The sequence below is a fragment of the Acinonyx jubatus genome, chromosome B4, assembly GCF_027475565.1.
Source record: "Acinonyx jubatus isolate Ajub_Pintada_27869175 chromosome B4, VMU_Ajub_asm_v1.0, whole genome shotgun sequence".
Classification (NCBI taxonomy): domain Eukaryota; kingdom Metazoa; phylum Chordata; class Mammalia; order Carnivora; family Felidae; genus Acinonyx; species Acinonyx jubatus.
In genome coordinates, this window is record NC_069387.1 from 76,964,267 (window position 1) to 76,982,533 (window position 18,267).

The 18,267-nt window shown below is 55.9% G+C and overlaps 2 protein-coding genes across 3 annotated transcripts; both read left to right on the forward strand.

Moving 5' to 3' along the window:
* The first annotated feature begins 7,473 nt into the window (after positions 1-7,473).
* Positions 7,474-13,757, forward strand: ATG101 (autophagy related 101). Of its 2 annotated transcripts, none has more exons than XM_027036212.2 (4): positions 7,474-7,625; positions 7,888-8,010; positions 11,018-11,345; positions 13,050-13,757. In XM_027036212.2, exons 3-4 carry the CDS (start codon positions 11,094-11,096, stop codon positions 13,452-13,454), a joined length of 657 nt encoding a protein of 218 aa, XP_026892013.1. In that variant the 5' UTR covers positions 7,474-7,625; positions 7,888-8,010; positions 11,018-11,093; the 3' UTR covers positions 13,455-13,757. The 2 variants fall into 2 exon arrangements, with proteins under 2 accessions (XP_026892013.1, XP_026892014.1); XM_027036213.2 differs by having other exon boundaries at positions 11,069-11,345.
* A 1,441-nt stretch (positions 13,758-15,198) lies between these two features.
* SMIM41 (small integral membrane protein 41) lies at positions 15,199-16,068 on the forward strand. The gene has a single exon (XM_053226282.1). The coding sequence runs from the start codon at positions 15,536-15,538 to the stop codon at positions 15,953-15,955; it is 420 nt and encodes a 139-aa protein (XP_053082257.1). The 5' UTR covers positions 15,199-15,535; the 3' UTR covers positions 15,956-16,068.
* The last annotated feature ends 2,199 nt before the right edge of the window (positions 16,069-18,267 follow it).

Sequence of the window (18,267 nt, forward strand, 5' to 3'; positions counted from 1 at the left end):
TCTTGACTCTCCACCTTGGGGCCCCTGGCTGGATAGAAGTCATACAAAATAGGGCTTTTCTTCCAAAGCTAGAATCAGGTGCCTTTCCCAGTGCTCTAGCCATAGCCTGCAGGTTCCCCAAGAAGCCTTCAACCACATGCTCTCACTTGGGATCCAGGAAGACAGTCTAACCCCAGGCCTTCTGAAGAGTCCACATGTGGTTGGGGTGGGGAGCCCTTGGCTCTGTGCATGGTGACCACCACCTCCAACAGTGGGTGGACTTCTGGAAGCATGTGTTCCTAGTGCCCCGCGCCCGAGTCCCTGAGTGAGCCTTTGTTAAAGCACAGCACTTCACAAGGTGCGGGGTGGGGGTTCAGTTTCAGTGAGGAGATCTGATTTTATTCTTAGCCCTGCCTCCAACTCCATGCTGCTCTCTGAAAAGCCCCTCTTCCTCCCTGAGCCTTGGTTTTCCCGTTTGCGCAGTGGGAAGGTGGGTCGGGCAGTACTCTGGCTGGGAGCAGAGCTTGCTGGGAAATCTCCCACCAGTTGTGGGACTGAACTGACTCTTCTCCCTTTGGGTCACTCTCTTCTATATCCCTGACTTTAGCAAAGATAGATGTGGAGCACAAGGCAGGCCCTGGGAGGAAGGCAAAAGGGCCACTTAGGTGCTTGAACTCTGGCAGGGGTTGGGCAGGGGGCGGGCAATGGAGAATCTTGGTCTGTATGGATATCTAAGCCCCAAAGTGAAAATAGCTACCCCGTACAATGTTCCATCACCCACTAAGTTCTTTCATATGATATTTGTTATTTCTAGCCCTCACTACCACCCTATGAGGGCAGCAAAGTTCTACAGAGCAAGGAGCCTGGAACCGGACTGCCTGGCTTTAAATCTTGGCTCCAGCTCTTCCTAGCTGTAGAATTTTGGGTAAGTTACTTAACCTTTCTGTGCCTTAGTACCTTCAGCTATAAAGGGGGAAGTAATTGTATCTATTTCATAAAGTTACTATAACGATCACAGGAAAGCATGCATGCAAAGTGTTTCAAACAGTGCCTGGTGTGAAGCAAACACCCAAGAAATGATAGCTGCTGCTTTTACAAAAGAGGAGGAAAGGAAATGACTTTGCCAAGGTCACTTGGCTTCGAAGTGGCTGAGCAGGGTGTGTCTAACTACCTAACCGCTAACCCGCTAGGTCTCCCTGCCCAGGGCCTTGTAAATGAAAAGACACTCCATCAGGGACGGTGGCTACTTTCCAGCGCTGGGGGATTGGGGTGCACGGTGGGAGGCTGATTTCTCCAGCCCCGCCCTGCCCCACCCTGCCCCGCCCAAGGGCTGGAGCCTGGAGGCAGGCCCTTTCTTTCCACTGAGCAACTGGAAGAACTGGCCTCCGAGTCTTGCTAGGGGCTGGGAGGGCAAACAAGGGGGCATTGAGCCTGGTGGGGCCTCACAATGGCTGCTCTGTCCCAGCTAGCCGGGGGCTGGGCCCATTTCCGACGGGGACAATAGTCAAAAGGCAGTGACGCTGGCAGGGCCTGGAATCCCAGGCGGGATTTTCCGAGGCCTCAAAGCCTGCCGTTTGTCCTCACATGGAGACCCAGGAAGCCTGCCTCCCTGTCTCCCCCCACCCCACCCACGCTGGGCCCTGTGCCCAGAGGCCCTGGCCCCCTCCCCAGCCCTGAAGTGCCATTGTGACTGGGGTTGGGTGGCTCTGAGGTCTAGGATCTGAGTGGGTGCTCTATACCCCAGAGTCTGTGCCTAACGACCCTCCTCTGGGGCCTGGAATGGAGGAAACTGCTTCATCCCTGGGCTCTGGTCACCAGGACTTGGTTATGGAGGGAGGTGGCAAAACATTGGCCTCAAGGAAGCTGAGAAGCTTCTGAAGGTCACGGGCAACCACCCTGTGCTCCAGGCGTATTGTGCCACATGGTCGGCTCCGAGTTCCCAGTGTGCCAAGCTGTGAGGTAGCTGTTGTGCGGCCGCGGAGGGGAGCCTGTGAGAGCCCATCAGAGGTGGGAGGCCACGTGTGGTGGCTGGACAGTCAGCAGGTTGTTAGTGATGTCCTTTCACAGACCTGAGGCAGCTGTGTTAGGCATGTCCTTCTGTACTAGCCAGGCCTAGGGATCCCCAGGGAGTTTTAGCTTAAATCTGAACTAGCCCCAGCCCCCACCAGAGTCTCTGATGCCAGTGGAGACCCCAGAACCACTGGGCCTCCTCAGAAGATAAGGCTAATGGGGTGAGCTTCTGTGACTCCACCTTCCAGCCCTGTCCAGGCCTGGCCTTCCTTGCAGCGTCCCCACTGCCCCCCTCCCCGGTCCTCCCGGGAGCAGCCAGAGCCCAGCCCCAAACCTCTGCCTTCACCCCTGCTCCAGGCTGGCCCCAGGTTAGGGGCCGTTTGGGTAAGGCCTAGGCTGGCCAGTGGGACTTTAAAACCTCCAGGCTCCAGTTATGAGGGCAGGAAGGAGTTAGTGCGAGGCTGAGCAAAAGCACTCCCCCACCCCAATATCTCCTTCCCCACACAGCCAGGGACATTCCGAGGGCAGGTGGCCTATTCCAGGGTCCCCAGCTAGACTCAGAGTGGGTCTGAGGACTAGGGGGCCCTGGAGGCCTCGGCCTGGGTTTCTGCCTCCTTTCCTCCACCCCATGTGCCCGTTGTTCTCCCTACCACCCTGGCTCCCCTCTGCCGCCTGCTGGGCCCTGATCCTGCCAGGCTGGGGGGCCACTCGAGGCCTCCTCAAGGTCTGACCCAGGCACTGGCACTGTCCAGCCCCTACTCAGGCACCTGGAGGCACCAGCGGGGCCAGGAGGGGAGGCAGTGGGGGAAGGGTGGGGCGCTGTTCTGGTTCATGCTGTGTTAGCAGGGAGCGGTGCCCAGCTGCAAGCCAGGCAGGCAACGTGCTGACTGTAGCTGCCCTCCTGGTCTGGCACATCAGAGGGACGAGGCCCCCACCCAGCCCAGCCTTGGAGACCTGGACCCCAATCTAGGTAAACTGGGGTACCATGAGGATAGATAGATGCCCCTGGCCTGACAAGAAACCAGGGGGTACATAGAGAGATCCCCTTACTGGGGGTGGGGGCGGCGGTAAATAGCCCTCTCCTTTTGCAAAGACAGTCACACAGCATCCTCTGGCCCAAAGAACAGATACACACATGCCTCCCAAAGAGACAGATGCATAGACCTTGCAGGACAGAGAGATGACAGGCCCCTTAGCCCTGAGGACAGACACAGAAATAAAGCCCCATCCCCACCCGAACTTGGCCAGAGAGACAAACACAGAGACCTTCCCGGAGAAAGACACCCACCACCCTTCCCCAACACGAGGGACAGATCCCCGCAGCCTCCAGAATAGGCTGCGGACATGGTAACTCCGAGCCGGGGCCAGGTCTAGAGGCTGCCTGATGAGGTCGGGGCTGGGAGGTGCCTCTTTCTCACGCTCTTTGCCACTCTGTCGGAAGCCCAGCCATTTCCTCTGCCTCGGAGGAGGGGGTGTTGGGGGTGGGAGGTGTTGGAGCCCCTGCCCAGAATCCCAGGGGGCAGATGTCAGAAGTCCGACAGCTGATTCTCCTCAGCCCCACAGCCTGGCCAGGGTTACAGGGTCAGCAGACAGGGTGCTGGCTACCCGGCCAGGCTAGGCACCGTCAGGAGCCCCCGGCCTGACGTCAGTCCCACTCATTGTTGTTGCTGGGGCTTGAGTCACTCCCTGTGACGCCACTGGGGTCAGCTCCGGAGCGACTGGGGGTGGCCTGCAGGGCCAGCTTCAGGGCTCAGCTCTCCCCTGGGCACATGCTAGAATGGGGTGGGGCCATCCAAGGCCACACTCACCGCGCAAAGCCAGCTGCTTACTCCCAAGGTCTTGGGTTGGCCTTCAAGGGCCCTCCACAGGCCTTTGCTGCCGTCCTGGCTCCGAGGGCCTCAGCCAGTCACCCGGCTCCCTGGCTGGCCATGGTGCTGGGCTCTGACCGAGAAGTCTGCTCTCTCTGTCTTTGTCTCTCCTGCCTCAGAAGCCTCAGTTTCCACCCTCCGCTCTCAATGAGACCTCTCTCCCCAAGCCTTTGTGTTTCCCCTTCTCCAGGAAGCCCCCCCCTCCCATAATGCCCTGTAGCTCCACTTCTTTCTGGAACCCGTCCCTCCTTCTTGCCTGTCCCTTCACATTGCTATCCTGTGCTCTCTGGAGCGCAGCCTTTCCATTTTTCTTCTGGTGTCCAGTCACCTCCCACCTTGCCGAGAGCAGTGCTTCGGCTTCTTCTCCACTCTCAGTGAGTCACTTTCTCTCCCACAGGCATCCCTCGGAGATTGACAGCAGTAGTCTCAATCTTGGGCCCCTCTGGTCCCGGTAGAGACAGCTGCCGCTTCTTTTATACTGTGTCTTGTGTTCTCTTGCTCAGGTGTATCCCTTGGTCCATTTCCTCTGCAAGACTTTGAGCTCCCAGAGGGCCACGTTGGGATTTGTCCACCTTGGTATGGCATGGGCACAGCGTGTGGACAGTTACCTGTGTGTGGTATGAATGAACGAACGAGTGAACGAATAAACGATTACATCTTGAAGAAGCACCTGGCTGGCTCAGTCGGTAGAGCATGCGGCTCTTGATCTCGGGGTTGTAAGTTCCAGTCCCGTGGTTAGGTGTAGACATTGCTTAAAAATAAAATCTTAAAAAAAAAAAAAAAGATTACATCTTGCTCATCAAAGGAGTGGCACAGGGTGGGATAATTCATTCCACACGACTCACTTTTTGAGCCAAGACCCTCTCTCCCTGACAGGATCGCCCACATGGGCATAGGGCCCTGAGGAGGGCTTCATCCTCAGGCAGGGAAGGCTCCAGGGACAGGATGAGTTTTGGAGGAGGGACAAGAGTGAGTGGAATGAGGCCGGAGAAGCATGCAGCCTTGGCAAGTGTATAAGTCAGGGTTCTACAGGGAAACAGAATTAATAGAATGCAGATCTATAGGAAGAGATTTATTATGAGGAATTGGCTGATGTAATTATGGAGGATGACAAGTCCCAAGATCTGCAGCTAGCAAGCTGGAGACTCAGGAGAGCTGAGGGTATAGTTCCAGATGCTGACAAGTGGGAGACCCAGGAAGAGCAGCTACAGCTCAAGTGTGAAAGTAGAAAAAAAAAACAACCCCCCCCCAAAAAAAACACAAAAAAACCCCAAAAACAATGTCCCAACTTGAACTTGAAAGCAGCCAGACAGGAGTTCTCTTTACTCATGGCAGGGTCAGCCCTTTTATGCTAGTCGGGCCTTCAACTGATTTCATACGGCCCACTCTCATTAGGGGAGGCAGTAGTCTGATTTACTCAAGTCTACTAGATTCAAATGTTAATCTCATTTAGAAAACACCCTTGCACAGACACATCCAGAATGTTTGACCACATATCTGGGCACTCTGAGGCACAGTCACGTTGACACATAAAATTAGCTATCAAAGTAAGTTACTACTTATCATTGAGCTTCAGTTTCATTATCTGTAAATTGGGAGCAAATTGTATTTACCTTCAAAGGTAGCTGGAGAAATCAACACAGTAGTGCATTTGAACTGCTGGCAGTGTGCCTCGTAAGGATCAGTATTGGTACCAGGGATGATTGTGAAGTCAGGACAGTGGCCTTAAAGGGCCCTGAGATGGAGGGTCTCAAGGGTAGAGGAGAGATCAGCCACTCCCTTCACTGACTGGCAGCCTCTGGGAGTTAAGCTCTGATCCCCCCACCCACCCAGGGCTGGTTCTAACCTCCTTGGGTCCCCCCTCTTTTGGCTCTTCACACACTCTCCCCTCCCAATATTTTATGCTGATTCCCTCCTGGTTAAGACCATGCTCTGGAAGAGGTTGCTGGTCTGTAAGGCAGGCAGCTTTCTTCTTGCTGAGGCCCTGGAGGTACTCCCAGGCTGCCTGGGGAGAGGTAGCTGCACCTGGGACAGAGACAAACCAGAGACCAAGGCTTCACAAGGGCACAACTAGGGGGCGATGGGGGAAGGGATAGGGAACAGATGAGGAGGGGGTAAAGGTCAGCCAGAAAAGGAGTTTAGAAAAACTGGATGGGAGAGGGGAAGCCTTAAGTGCGTGGGGGGTGGTGGGGGTAGGTGGTGGTAGTGGTGTGCTGGAGCCAGCTGGTGCTGGTACTACTACTCGAGAGCCCATTTTATCTCTGATGATCAAAATGTGATCCTTCATTCATTCTGGACTCTGCATTCAGTGATGTCCTGTAGCTTCAAATCAGCCATCACTGGCAAACGTTACTAATGAAGGCATTTTCCCACTAGAGAGCAGGCTTTGGATGGGGTGTATTGGAGAATGGTAGTGTATGGGGAGGGTTAGGGTGGAGAAACCAGAAAGAGAACTTTGGTAGTCGTGAGGACTCCTGCATTTGAATCCCAGGCTCTGCTGCTTACTGGGTGAATTTGGGCAAGTTACGTAACCTTTCCCAGTGTCCATTTCTTTATCGGCCTTCTAGGATTGATTGATATCAGGCTTACATTAATTAATATATACAAAACACTTAGAATTATACTCTTCACATTCCACTCAATAAACGTTATCTATTATGATTTGGGGAGAGTAAATGTGTGTTAGGAAAATGAGCATCCTAATCCTCAGGTAAACAACTCAGGAGTGTCTCCTTTGCGGCATGCCAGGTTCTGTGACCACTAACAAAACAACAGACAAACTTCTGCCTGCCCTGGGCTTACAATCTACATGGAATACCAGATATGCTCCCAGAAGTTACAGAGCACTAAAAACGCACTCTTATTCGCATAACACTTTACATTCCACAGAGGTCTTTCATATGAATTATTTCTTGTGATCGTCACAACAGCGCCTCCCTTATACAGGAGAAAATGAGTGATACAGAAAAGATGAGTGATGTCAAGATGCTGACACAGGGGGCGATGGCAGAATTACGAGCCTTACAATTGTTACCAGATCGGTCACGGTAGAGCATTAAGTAATGCCCCTGGATGGAGATAACAGACTAAGGTTAAGCCTCTTTCTCCAGCATTGTGGGGCAAGGGATCCTGTGTATTGTGCACACTGGCCAAGCTAAAGTTTTGCCATCCATTCAGCATCATGCAGCGCCCTGGCTTGGACTCATCTCCAGGCCACCTCTCCAAATGGCACCCCCTTCATCTTAGGGGATAGACGCCCCGTCAGGGCTCTGCGCCCAGAGTTGGGGATTGGCTCGCCGCCGATGACTCCTCTCCGCCTTGGGAGGCGGCACAGAGCTCACTGGCCTCTCCTTCCCTCTCATCTCTATGGCGGAAGTGCGTGGTCCCAGCCGAAACACAACAACATTCTCGGTGGTGGGAGTGAATGGACTCGTCCAAAAGAGGGGGATACTTCTCACCCTCAAATCTTAAAACGCGAGAGGTAATGAAAAAAAAAGTAGCATGTTTTTGCGGAGCACTATGTGGCTCCCTGTGTCCGCCGGCGTGACTGTAAGGCGGACCGAGCGGCTGCGCTGGCTGCGGGGCCCGGCCGGACGGGAGTTCGCGCCCCCGCCGGAGGCCGATGGAGCCGGTGGAACCCGCCCCGCTGGGAGGGGGGGGGTGCCGAGGCGCGAACTTCCGCCGCCGGCGCCGCCTCCTGCCGCGGTGGTCTGGCGCCCGCGGCTAGGGGACCGAACCGTCGTGGGCTCTCGGACGCGGGCTCCGGAGGTGGGGCACCGTTTTAACCGTCTGCCCCCTTCCCGGGTGCAAGCGCGGGCACTCCCCAGGCCGGCGGGAGGGACGGCGCGCCTCGAACTCCAGAGCGCGGCCGGGGTGGGCGCGGGGCGCCGCCCCCGGGACCTCAGGAGGCAGCTCCTCCCCGGACCCTGGACCTTGGAGTAGTGGCGGTGGGAGAAACGGGACCCGGGAGGAGGGTCCTTCCTGCGACCCGCCAGAGTGTCTTGACACCGAGCCTTGTTTTTGCTTTTAGTCCATTCCTAGCGCTCAGCCGCAGGCGCGGAGGTCGGAGCTCACCTGCGGAGCGGGCGCCTGCGCGTGGGGAGGAGGAAGGGCATGGGCAGAGCCTGAGTCACCCGCGCTCCAGCCTGTACACGTAAGTGGGCATGGGGGTGCCTGGGGCTCCAGCATGGCCCAGTGCTCTGCAGACCTGGGCCTGGAGGGGGACCAGAGGGAGGCGACTTCTCGCGCCCTGCTCTGGAGGGCTCGCTGCTCACCGGAGGCGGGGGTGAGGGGAAGGGGACAGACAGGCTCATCACAGACCAGAGGTGGCTTGCTGTGGGAAGGAGGCTGGAGTTGGTCAGAACTGGCCTCCTGCAGGAGTGTTTCCTACAACAGTGCTTAGAATGAGGGAAGAGCCTGGGCGTGGGGCAAAAGAAAAAAGTGGCCTGTATTTTTTTTTTTTTTTTAAGTTTTAAAAAATGTTTGTTTATTTTTGAGAGAGAGAGAGAACGAACGAACACAAGGGGGGGGGAGGGGCAGAGAGAGAGGGAAACACAGAACGCGAAGCAGGCTCCAGGCTCTGAGCTGTCAGCACAGAGCCGGATGTGGGGCTCAAACCCACCAGCGCCGAGATCATGACCTGAGCCGAAGTCCCACGCTCGACTGACTGAGCCACCCAGGCGCTCCAGTGGCCTGTTTGGAGGTTTGTGGGGGACGCAAGAGGGGGAAGTGGCGGAAGAAGGGGGAGCTGGACCAGAACTGGGAGTATGAATGGAAGGGTGTGAATAGAGGGCAGGAATGAGCGGGAGAACCCCCCTCCTCCTGAGTGTAGAAGCCAATTCAGTAGCCCTCGGAAGGACCTGGAGCTCCTGGGTCAGGGTGAATTGAGCAGTTACTTTGTAAGTACTTTCTGAGTACTGAGTTTCCAGTTTCGAGTATGATCGGGTCCCTGCCGTCCAGGAAAGGTCTAGTGGGAGAGACAAGACTGTATAACATCTCGTGAAGAGATGCCTGCTAGGACAGGTAGACCTGGGCTGATAGCCGAGTGAGAGGCAGAACCAGCTTGATCTCTGAGCTGTCCACAGACTGCCTCGTGTTCACTGCTGAGCACTGCTGTATTATGGGGATTGAGACAAATACACTTAGAAGAGAGCCGCCAGATAAGATGTCATGTCCAGCTGGCGTGTTATGGGGACTGGGGACCCTTAACCCGTGGTTGGGGTAAGGGGTGATTTGAAAGAGTCGCTTCCAGGTATCAGAAAGGCACATTAGTGGAAAAGGGGTGAGACTTACTCTGTGTGGCTCCTGACATCCAGTCTATGACCGGTGGTTAGGGGCGCCTGGCTGGCTCAGTCGGTAGAGCACATGACTCTTGATCTCAGGGTTGTGAGTTTGAGGCCCGGGTTGGGTGTAAAGATTACTTAAAACCAAAACAAAAAACACTGTGGCCAGTGGTTTGAAGCAGTAAGGGGCAGATCCTTTCTGTAGAAGGAACAACTGGGTAGAGCTGTCTGAAGATGGAATGGTCTGCTGTGAGGGGTGGCCGAGCTCCCTGTCAGGAGAGGTGTGTTAAGCCGAACCCGCAGGAGGGAACTTGACACTTCCTTCTCCTTCAGGGCTCCTGTTCAGTTACTTCCCAAGGTCTGGTTCTCCAGTCTGTTCTTCCCTTTCCAGTCTGTCCCCCGGTGCTGTATTGTAGCGTGTGTCCTCTCTCAGCGGAAATGATACTATAACGAATTATAGTGGCTAACACTTACTGTTTACTCCTTGGCAGGTACTGCTTTAAGTGCTTTACAGATGCTAACTCATCCAGTCCCTGAGACAGTCCTTGCGAGGTAGCTTTTATTAATAGCCCCTTTATATAGATTTGGGAAACTGAGGCACAGTGGGGTTAAGCAGCTTGCCTGAGATCACGCGGTGAGCAGGTGGCACGGCTGGGGTTCCAACCTGGGCTGTCTGGCATTGTTCTTAACCACTGTTCTACTGCGTTTTACGTATACAATTTTATTTGATCCTCACAAGAATCCAATTGACGGATAAAACACCCTCAGAGAGGTTGAGTGATTTGCGTAAGACCACAGAGCAAGGTAGAGGAGAGCTGGGGTCCAAACCAGGACTGGTGGACATGAAAACTCCCACACTTTGCACTTCACTCCCCCACATCCTATGGTGCTGCCCTTGTAACCGTCCCTGCTGTTGTGGCCTCTAACTGGACTTCTTGCCCAGCCTTTCTGCTTTAAATCTGAGAGTTTCTACTTCAGAGTCTGTGGATGGCTCTGGAACTAGGTGAGATTTGGGGTGTGTGTGTGTGTGTGAGTCAGGTGTTAAAGCCCAGTCTTCATAGTTTTTACTGCTTTCTCAGAGTAGTTTCTGACCACAAAATAGTTCAGAGCCATCCTTTGGTTTTTATCCAGAGTTAAGTTCCTAAATTTTTTTTTTTTTTTTTTACATTTTATTTATTTTTGAGAGAGAGACCGAGAGAGACAGAGAGCACAAGTGGGGGAGAGGCACAGAGAGAGGGAGACACAGAATCCGAAGCAGGCTCCAGGTTCCGAGCTGTTCAGCACAGAGCCCGACGCGGGGCTCGAACTCACAAACCGTGATATCATGACCTGAGCCGAAGTCGGACACTTAACTGACTGAACCACCCAGGGGCCCCAGAGTTAACTTTCTGATGCACAGATTTGACCTTGGCACAGTGATGCATCGACTCTTCACTGCCCTCAGCACCATCCAGATGCCTTAACCTGGTCGTTCAAGGTCCCAGGCAGTCAGACCTCAATCTCTTCTTTTTACTCCCACCTTGTACTCTTGCCACTCAGGTAACATTTACCTGCCTTTCTCTCTCACATTCCTGTGGCCTGTCAAGGGCAGGGGCTGTTCTTGCCTTTGAACGGCCAGTGCCTGACACCTGTCGCACAGTGAACATTTGCCATAAACTGCGCTGGACGCTGTACTGAAGTCAAGCCTTGGCTGGTTGTTTGGACTGTGACTTTGAGGCTCCCTCCCTTTCTGATCCCAAGAGTCTTTTTGATGGTATGTGTCTTTGAAATGCAGAGGAGGGCCACGTAGGCGGAGGCTGGCTGGGCCAGAAAGGACGTGACAGGTGACATGCAGGTCATCGAGAAGGTGTCCGCTTTCTGACCTGGCTGCTCTTGCAGGGTGGCCCCTGGCTGGGGTGAAGCTCCCCCGTCTTTATTCTTGTCCCCCAGCGCGGTGTGGGCTGCCGGCTGCAGGATGAACTGTCGCTCGGAGGTGCTGGAGGTGTCGGTGGAAGGGCGGCAGGTGGAGGAGGCCATGCTGGCCGTGCTGCACACCGTGCTCCTGCACCGCAGCACGGGCAAGTTCCACTACAAGAAGGAGGGCACCTACTCCATCGGCACCGTGGGCACCCAGGATGTGGACTGTGACTTCATCGACTTCACCTACGTGCGTGTCTCCTCTGAGGAGCTGGACCGTGCCCTGCGCAAGGTTGTCGGGGAATTCAAGGTAGGGGTGTGGCCCGGGGGGTGGCAGGTGGACCTCGAACGCCCCTCCACCCTGGCTTGCTGTTGGACCCTTCCCGGGTGTTCACGTCAGCTTCTTCCAGGTTCTAAGGGACGGGCATGTTCGGCGCTCCTTGTGGGGAGGATGGCTTTGGGCGAGGGCAGGGAGTGACGGCAGGGAGGCGTCAGGTCCCACGGGGTGATCGCTGCCCGCATGGTCTTGACCTTCTATCTGACTGTCCGGCTCTCCCTGCAGACGCCTCTTCTTGCTTGTACTTTTCCCTTCAGCAGTCTGGGCCTTTCCTATGCGAAGTTCCCTGGGAGGGAGGGTTGCTGGGCTCGGGTGGGGCGCCCCGGGCCTGTGGTTGTATGTGCCTTGTGTAGGCGTGGAGAAAGGTGGGAGGGCACATCAGGCTGCCAGCGGTGGGAATGGGGATGTGATTTTTTTTTAGGTTTTAAAGTAAGAGGGAATTTTTTTAAGGTGCCGTCTCTGAGGTCAGTGGAGGAGGGTTGTCTGTCTGACTTCCAGTCCACAAATGTTTGGAGGGTCCCTACACTGTGCCAGGCACCATGGCCTATGCTCATGGCGGGAGGCCACAGTGTCTCCCCACCCTCACTCCCCAGCCCCTCTGAGACCAGAAAGGGCAAATTCATGAGTTTCCCCGTCCCTCGTCAAGGGAGGCAGTGGTCGTCACTGTCCTCCAGATGCCTCTAAGAGACACGTGGAACGTAATGGTTAAGAGCATGGATTCTGGAGCCAGGCTCTGCCACCCAACGAGCGTGTGACCTTGGGCAGGTGACTCCGCTTCTCTCGCCCTCGGTTCCCCTGTATGTAAAATTGGAACGACAGTCGTACCTGCTTCACGGGGCAGGTACTACGCACTATGAGGATTAAATGAATCGAATGTGTCAAGTGGGTGAACCAGCCTGGCACCCCAGTAAGCATCGTAGAAGTGTTAGCCCTTACGACTACCAGTCAAAGTCACGTGACCTCAGTGTGTCCACAAAGGAGAGAATGGTTCCTTGATAGACAGTTCAGGACTTGAGGGAAGCATCCTTACCCTCCGAGTTGGCCCTAAAATTCAGATGGAAGGGTGCTTCAGGGTCCCACCTGCCTTAGGAGTGTGGGGCCACCACAGCCCCTGGAGGTAGGGGATAGGCAGAATTATTGGATGAAATGGTCTCATTTGCTTCTCAGAAGAGAAAAGGGAGAAGCTGGGTCTGGTATGTCCTTCCCTTCCCCCTTGTGTTTGTTTCTTTTTTTTTTTTTTTTAAGTTTATTTATTTTGGGAGAGACAGAGACAGTGTGAATGGGGGAGGGGCAGAGACAGAGGGAGAGAGAGAGAATCCCTAGCAGGCTCCGAGCTGCCAGCACAGAGCCCGGTGCGGGGCTCGAACTCCCGAAACCATGAGATCATGACCTGAGCCGAAATCAGGAGTCAGACGCGCAACCAACTAAGCCACCTAGGTGCCCCTCCCGCTTTTCTTTAGCGTCAGATTTTGTTGATTTGCTTGGAGCACTCAAGTTTAGGCTGGCAGGTCGCTGTGTCATTTCACACGAATCCTTTACCCTCTGTGGGTCTCATTCCCCGCCCTCCCTGAAGGACTAATAAAGCTAGGAGAGCCTAATTCCCTGGGGTGTAGAAAGCACGCAGTGAGAGCTCCTCCAAGGTCTTGGCCTGCTCATCCGTTCTCCCTCCTTCCCCAGGATGCACTGCGCAACTCTGGGGGTGATGGGCTGGGGCAGATGTCCCTGGAGTTCTACCAGAAGAAGAAGTCTCGCTGGCCTTTCTCAGACGAATGCATCCCCTGGGAGGTGTGGACGGTCAAGGTGCATGTGGTAGCTCTGGCCACAGAGCAGGAGCGGCAGATTTGTCGGGAGAAGGTGGGTGAGAAGCTCTGTGAGAAGATCATCAACATCGTGGAGGTGATGAACCGGCACGAGTACCTGCCCAAGATGCCCACGCAGTCGGAGGTGGACAACGTGTTTGACACAGGCTTGCGGGACGTGCAGCCCTACCTCTACAAGATTTCCTTCCAGATCACTGATGCCCTGGGCACCTCGGTCACCACGACCATGCGCAGGCTCATCAAAGACACCCTTGCCCTCTAGGCCTTACTGGGGCCGTGGGCTCTCCTTGATGGCTTGCAGACCTTGGCTTCTGGGGATCGTACCGTTGGCCCCTTGGGGCTCGGGAACCTGCCCCAGGTCCTTGATGAGACTTGGAATGGCCACCCCTGGCTTCCTTGTTTTGTGGTTGCCAGTCTCTGGTCATTCTTTTAACCTTGGCTGATGGTCAAGTCTGGCCTTCACTGTCTCTCCACACCCCTGGTGGGGGTTCCCCTTCCTTCTCTGCTGTATGGAAGAGCCATCGCTAGGATGGTGAATAAAGTTGAGAATGTGAGTTCAGGTTGAGCCATCGCTCCCTTGGCTTGTGTTCGGCCCGGAAACATTCACACTTTCTGACAGACCTATGAGGATACAGGTGTGTGTTGGGGGTGTTATTCCAGCGTGATGGGGGGATGGGATTAAAACTGACCAATTTTGTACTTTGTGGGACATTCATGTAAGCAGGTGTTAACCATTCAGGTGTCACCACGTCAGTCCTATGAATGATGACACAGATCAGGATCTGTTGCTTTTGGATAGGACTGTGCCGTTTCTTCTCCCTCCTTAAGGAAGCGGTGATAGCCCTGCCCTTTGTATTATCTGGTCTTATTTCATGATTGCCTCAAAAAGTACCTTTTCTGTCTTCATAGAGCACGTACAGGTCCCCATGTGCATCAGAAAGCTCATCTGATTTGGGGTTTCTTTCCCTGGAGAGAGATCGGCCAGCTTGAGGCAGGTGTCTGAGAGGTGTTCCAGGTCTGGCTGGCCCTGGCTGGTTGTTAGGACACTGCTTTGTTAACACGCTCATTTCTACATCAGCATACTCAAGATCAGTGAACTCCTTATTTCGTACTTTTTACTGAGTTAGTCTATATTTTACAATGCTTTTTGGTTGTATATGGGCGGTTCTGCTAGGCCAAATGGCGTGGGTGGGTGGGGGTCTTGCCCCTGGAGCCGGTAGATAGGATGGCCAGGAAGCGTTCACCACATTTTTCTCATTCCAAGTCACCTTAGCCCTGTGATATTTCACAACAGATCTAGTACGGTCTTGCCCTTGATCTCCGGAGCATTGGGAGAATTCAGGAGGTTCTCGGGGCTTTGGAGATGGGGAAGGCCATTTCCTAGCAAGTCCTTGATGGTGTGTAATCCCCACCTGGCCCCACTGCAACCCTCGAGACCTTGTTTTCCTCCTAGCTGGCCGTTAGCTAATCCCTCCTGAGGGGTTCGTTGACTGATAGAGCTGTTTGTTGGCCGTGACTTTGTTTTTAAAAAGCATAGCGTTGCTGTCTTTCAGGAGACCTGAGCAGAAGGGTCTTGACTCCATCCCGGCTTTTTGAGACTTTCTACTTGTCTGCAGCCAGACTCTGAGACTCTGCTCCACACTGCCCACCCCTGCTCCAGGTTGGCTGTGGGCCACCCAGCTGGCAGTGAACTCCCTTTGGTGGACAGAACAGTAACATTTCCATTCCTTTTGACATTATAATTTCCTGTATGTAGGGGACTGATTTACTCAAGGTCAGGGCAGGAGCCCTGGTGACTCAAATATGCTTTCTCATTGGTTGGTAACTCCTTGATCTCTGGGACCTGAGCAAAAGAATGGGAGTAGGACTTGAACCCCCCCCCCCCCCCCCCACTTGCTGTCAGCCCAAGGAGGCACTGGCCTGCTTGTCCAGCTCTGAGAGGCTCCCAGAGGTGATGATGGAGGAGTAAGGATACACATCCCTCAGGTCTTGGAGGCTGCTCATTTGCCTCCTGTTCAAGTGGCCCCCTGGGTCACCTAGCAGTATTGAGCTTTGGCCCAAGGACAGCCAGGAATGCTTGCTTGTCTTGTGTCCTGCTTAGTGCGGTGGCACCCCAGCCAGCACCTGGGGTGGGGTCTGGAAGGACTTTTCAGGGTTCTGAGGGAGGTGCTATCTTGACTTCCTTTGTCAAGGGAGAGAGGGAAAGCCTTGCGGACCCGACTCCTGGGTTTGGTTGAATGCATGGGCCGGATTCCCACGCGTGGGTGTAGAGGCCCTTGGGACGAGAAGAAACAACCCTGGGCCCTGGGGGTCTGGGCCATAGTCCACACTGGAGGATATTGAATGCTCAGCGCCCGAGGGAGCCTACAGCGCCTGGGATCCGCCCCTCGGGGACCTCCCCTACGCAGCCCAGCGAGGCCCGCCTGCTGGCTTGGGCTCCCGCACATCTGGCCCTTCTGCGCACATCTGGGCAGCCGGCGCCTTAGCATGAACGGCTCTGGGACGGGCGCCGCGGCCCCAGCCACTTGGCTGAGCTCCTGCTGCAACCAGTCAGGGGTGCTGCCCGAGCCCCCCGAGGGGCCGCCCGTCGTGCAGGCGGCGGTGCTGGGCGTGCTGTCACTGCTCGTGCTCTGCGGGGTCCTGTTCCTGGGCGGTGGCCTGCTCCTGCGTGCGGAGGGCCTGACGGCGATGGTGCTCCGCGAGCGGCGCGCGTCCCGCGAGGCCGAGTCCAGCAGCGCCGGCCGAGGCGACCACAACTCCTAGGCACCCATGCGCTCGAGGGCGGGGGTCGCGGCCTCCGGGGCGGCCCACACGACTCGGCCCTGCTGCGGAGAGGGGTGGGGGTGGGAGGGCTCGGCGCCCACCCCGCCCTCCCCACCCTCCGTGAGCCTGGCGCTGCGCAGGTGAGTGCCGGGGGCGGAGTTGGGGGGCAGCTTTTCAGGGACTCTGCCTGGGCTCTGCATGTCCCCAGGGTGGGGCCTGCAGGCACCCCAAGCGTGCTAGGACCCGAGGGAAGAGGCTGCCACCCTCTCTTCTCCCGATCTCGTGTCTCTCCAGCGGCGCCTCACCCATGTACTTTTTCTAGAAGAGCGGGTCACCCTGCATGAGGGGGAGGCGGGGCGGATCACAGAGGGGCCTCAGTGTGCTTTGGAGCTCTTCTACCCTGCACGCACCACCCCCCCCCCCCCCCCCCCCAGCCATTGCTTAGCCCCAAGGGAACTGAGACCCAACTCAGGGGTGCCCCAGCACTGCCCATGCCGCTGGGAGGCTGAGGAGAGACACTGTCACGGAAACTCGGACAACCCAGACCTTTGCTGCTTCCTCCTCCTCTCCTTCCTGAAGCCTTGTCCCCAGAAGGGGGTTTGAGTAAGATTCCTCGCTATGGCCCCCCTCTTCAGGCAGGGATGGGAGTGTGGGTCCTGTTTTATGGCAGAGCCAGGGGCCTGGAGGTCTCTGGGGGATGGGGAGGTATGGCCGGGGTCCCCCCTCTCCCAGTCCCTTTTCTGGTTGTTGGGGCACAGAGGTGGCCCTGAGCAAGGAGCTTTGTGGTATGTGTGGGGAAGGCGGTGGATGGCAAGATTCCTGACAGCTGGGGGGCCTCATGAGCACGTTGCTGCAGGAAGCTGGGGCTGAGGATTCCCAGCTGTGGAGGCTCCATCTGGCTCTCCAAGGACAAGAACCATCTGGAAGGAAGGGCCTGGGTGGCCTAAAGACAAGGTAATTCCAGGCCAAGGCCACCTGGGACACAGCCCCAGGAGTTGGGCAGGGAAGCCTTCACTGTCTCTCTCCTCTGCTCAGTGTTGTACCCATGGGCCCCTGGGAGGTTTCTGTGGGTATGGCTGTTCTTTGGGGGTGTCTCGGACCTGTAGCTTGTCACGGGCAGAGGCAGGGTCCTAGCTTCCTTCTGAGAAGACAGTCGGTGCACGTGAGGAGAGCCTGGTGAGGGGAAGGTGACAGCATGGGCAGCGTGTGGCTGAGCAGCTGTGAAGCTGACGACGTGTGATCTGTGACAGAGCAGCCCAGGGTTTAGCGCTAATCCCAGGCAGTTGTGCCATGCTGGCCTTGCTGAGCTGTGGACTTCTCACCTCAGGGACACCACTGCCACCCCCTTGGAGGGAGAGGGCTGGCCAGGGCAGTGCGGGGTGTGTGTGTGTGTGTGTGTGTGTGTGTCTGCTCTGGCACAAGGGCAGCAGGCTGGGCCTGGGGGACACCTCCCACCTCCCACCTCCCTTTGCTGTGTCCCGGACGAGGGGTGAGAATGCCCTCTTTTTATTGTATCCAGGTTCCTTCACCCCCCCCCCCCCCTTGCCTGGTCACATCCTGCTGTTTTTCTCCCCTTCCTGTGCCCTGTGCTCTCCCCTCCTTCCCTAGCTGGGATTGTAGAATTCCCGCGTGTGCTGTGAACCCTGTATTTTACAAATGGGGCTGCTCGGAGAGAAGAGAGTGACGCGCTCAAGGGAACGACAGAGCTGGAACTGACCGCTGGGGGCTCCCGATTCCGAGCTTAGGGGTTGGGGGCGGCATCCCTGAGTGAGAAGGCCCATCCCTGGGTTATTCCTCTTGCCCTGTCCTCCTTCGTTTCCCACCACTGTTTGAGATGCTGGTGCAGAATAGGACCTCTGCCTGTGAAGGAATGAACCTTCACATACACACCCGCATTTGGCATATGGCTTCTGGGACCGGAACCCAAAACCCCCACGTTACTGCCTCGCTCCTGACCCTTCTTCCCCAGTGGCCTTGTTAGACAGCCGTTCATTGCTGGGGACAGCCTTCCAGGAACCCGCAGCTGCTCCCCAGCCAGCTGGGCTCAGCTTTCCCGGCCTGAACCTGAGGGTGGGGGTGGGCTCAGAGAGTCAACTGGAATATGTATCTATGGAGAACAATCCAGATGGGCAGAGCAGGGGGATCAGAGGTGAGGGCCATGACTTTTGGACTGGCATTTGGATTCAAGTCTGGGTGGTGGTAGGGGTGTACTGAGAGATCCAGTGGAAGGAAGGGCTGTGCCTCCAGCGTCATGTGTCTGCTGGAGGGGGCAAGCCAAGGGGGTAGGCAAAGGCTTTATATGTTTAATGTTT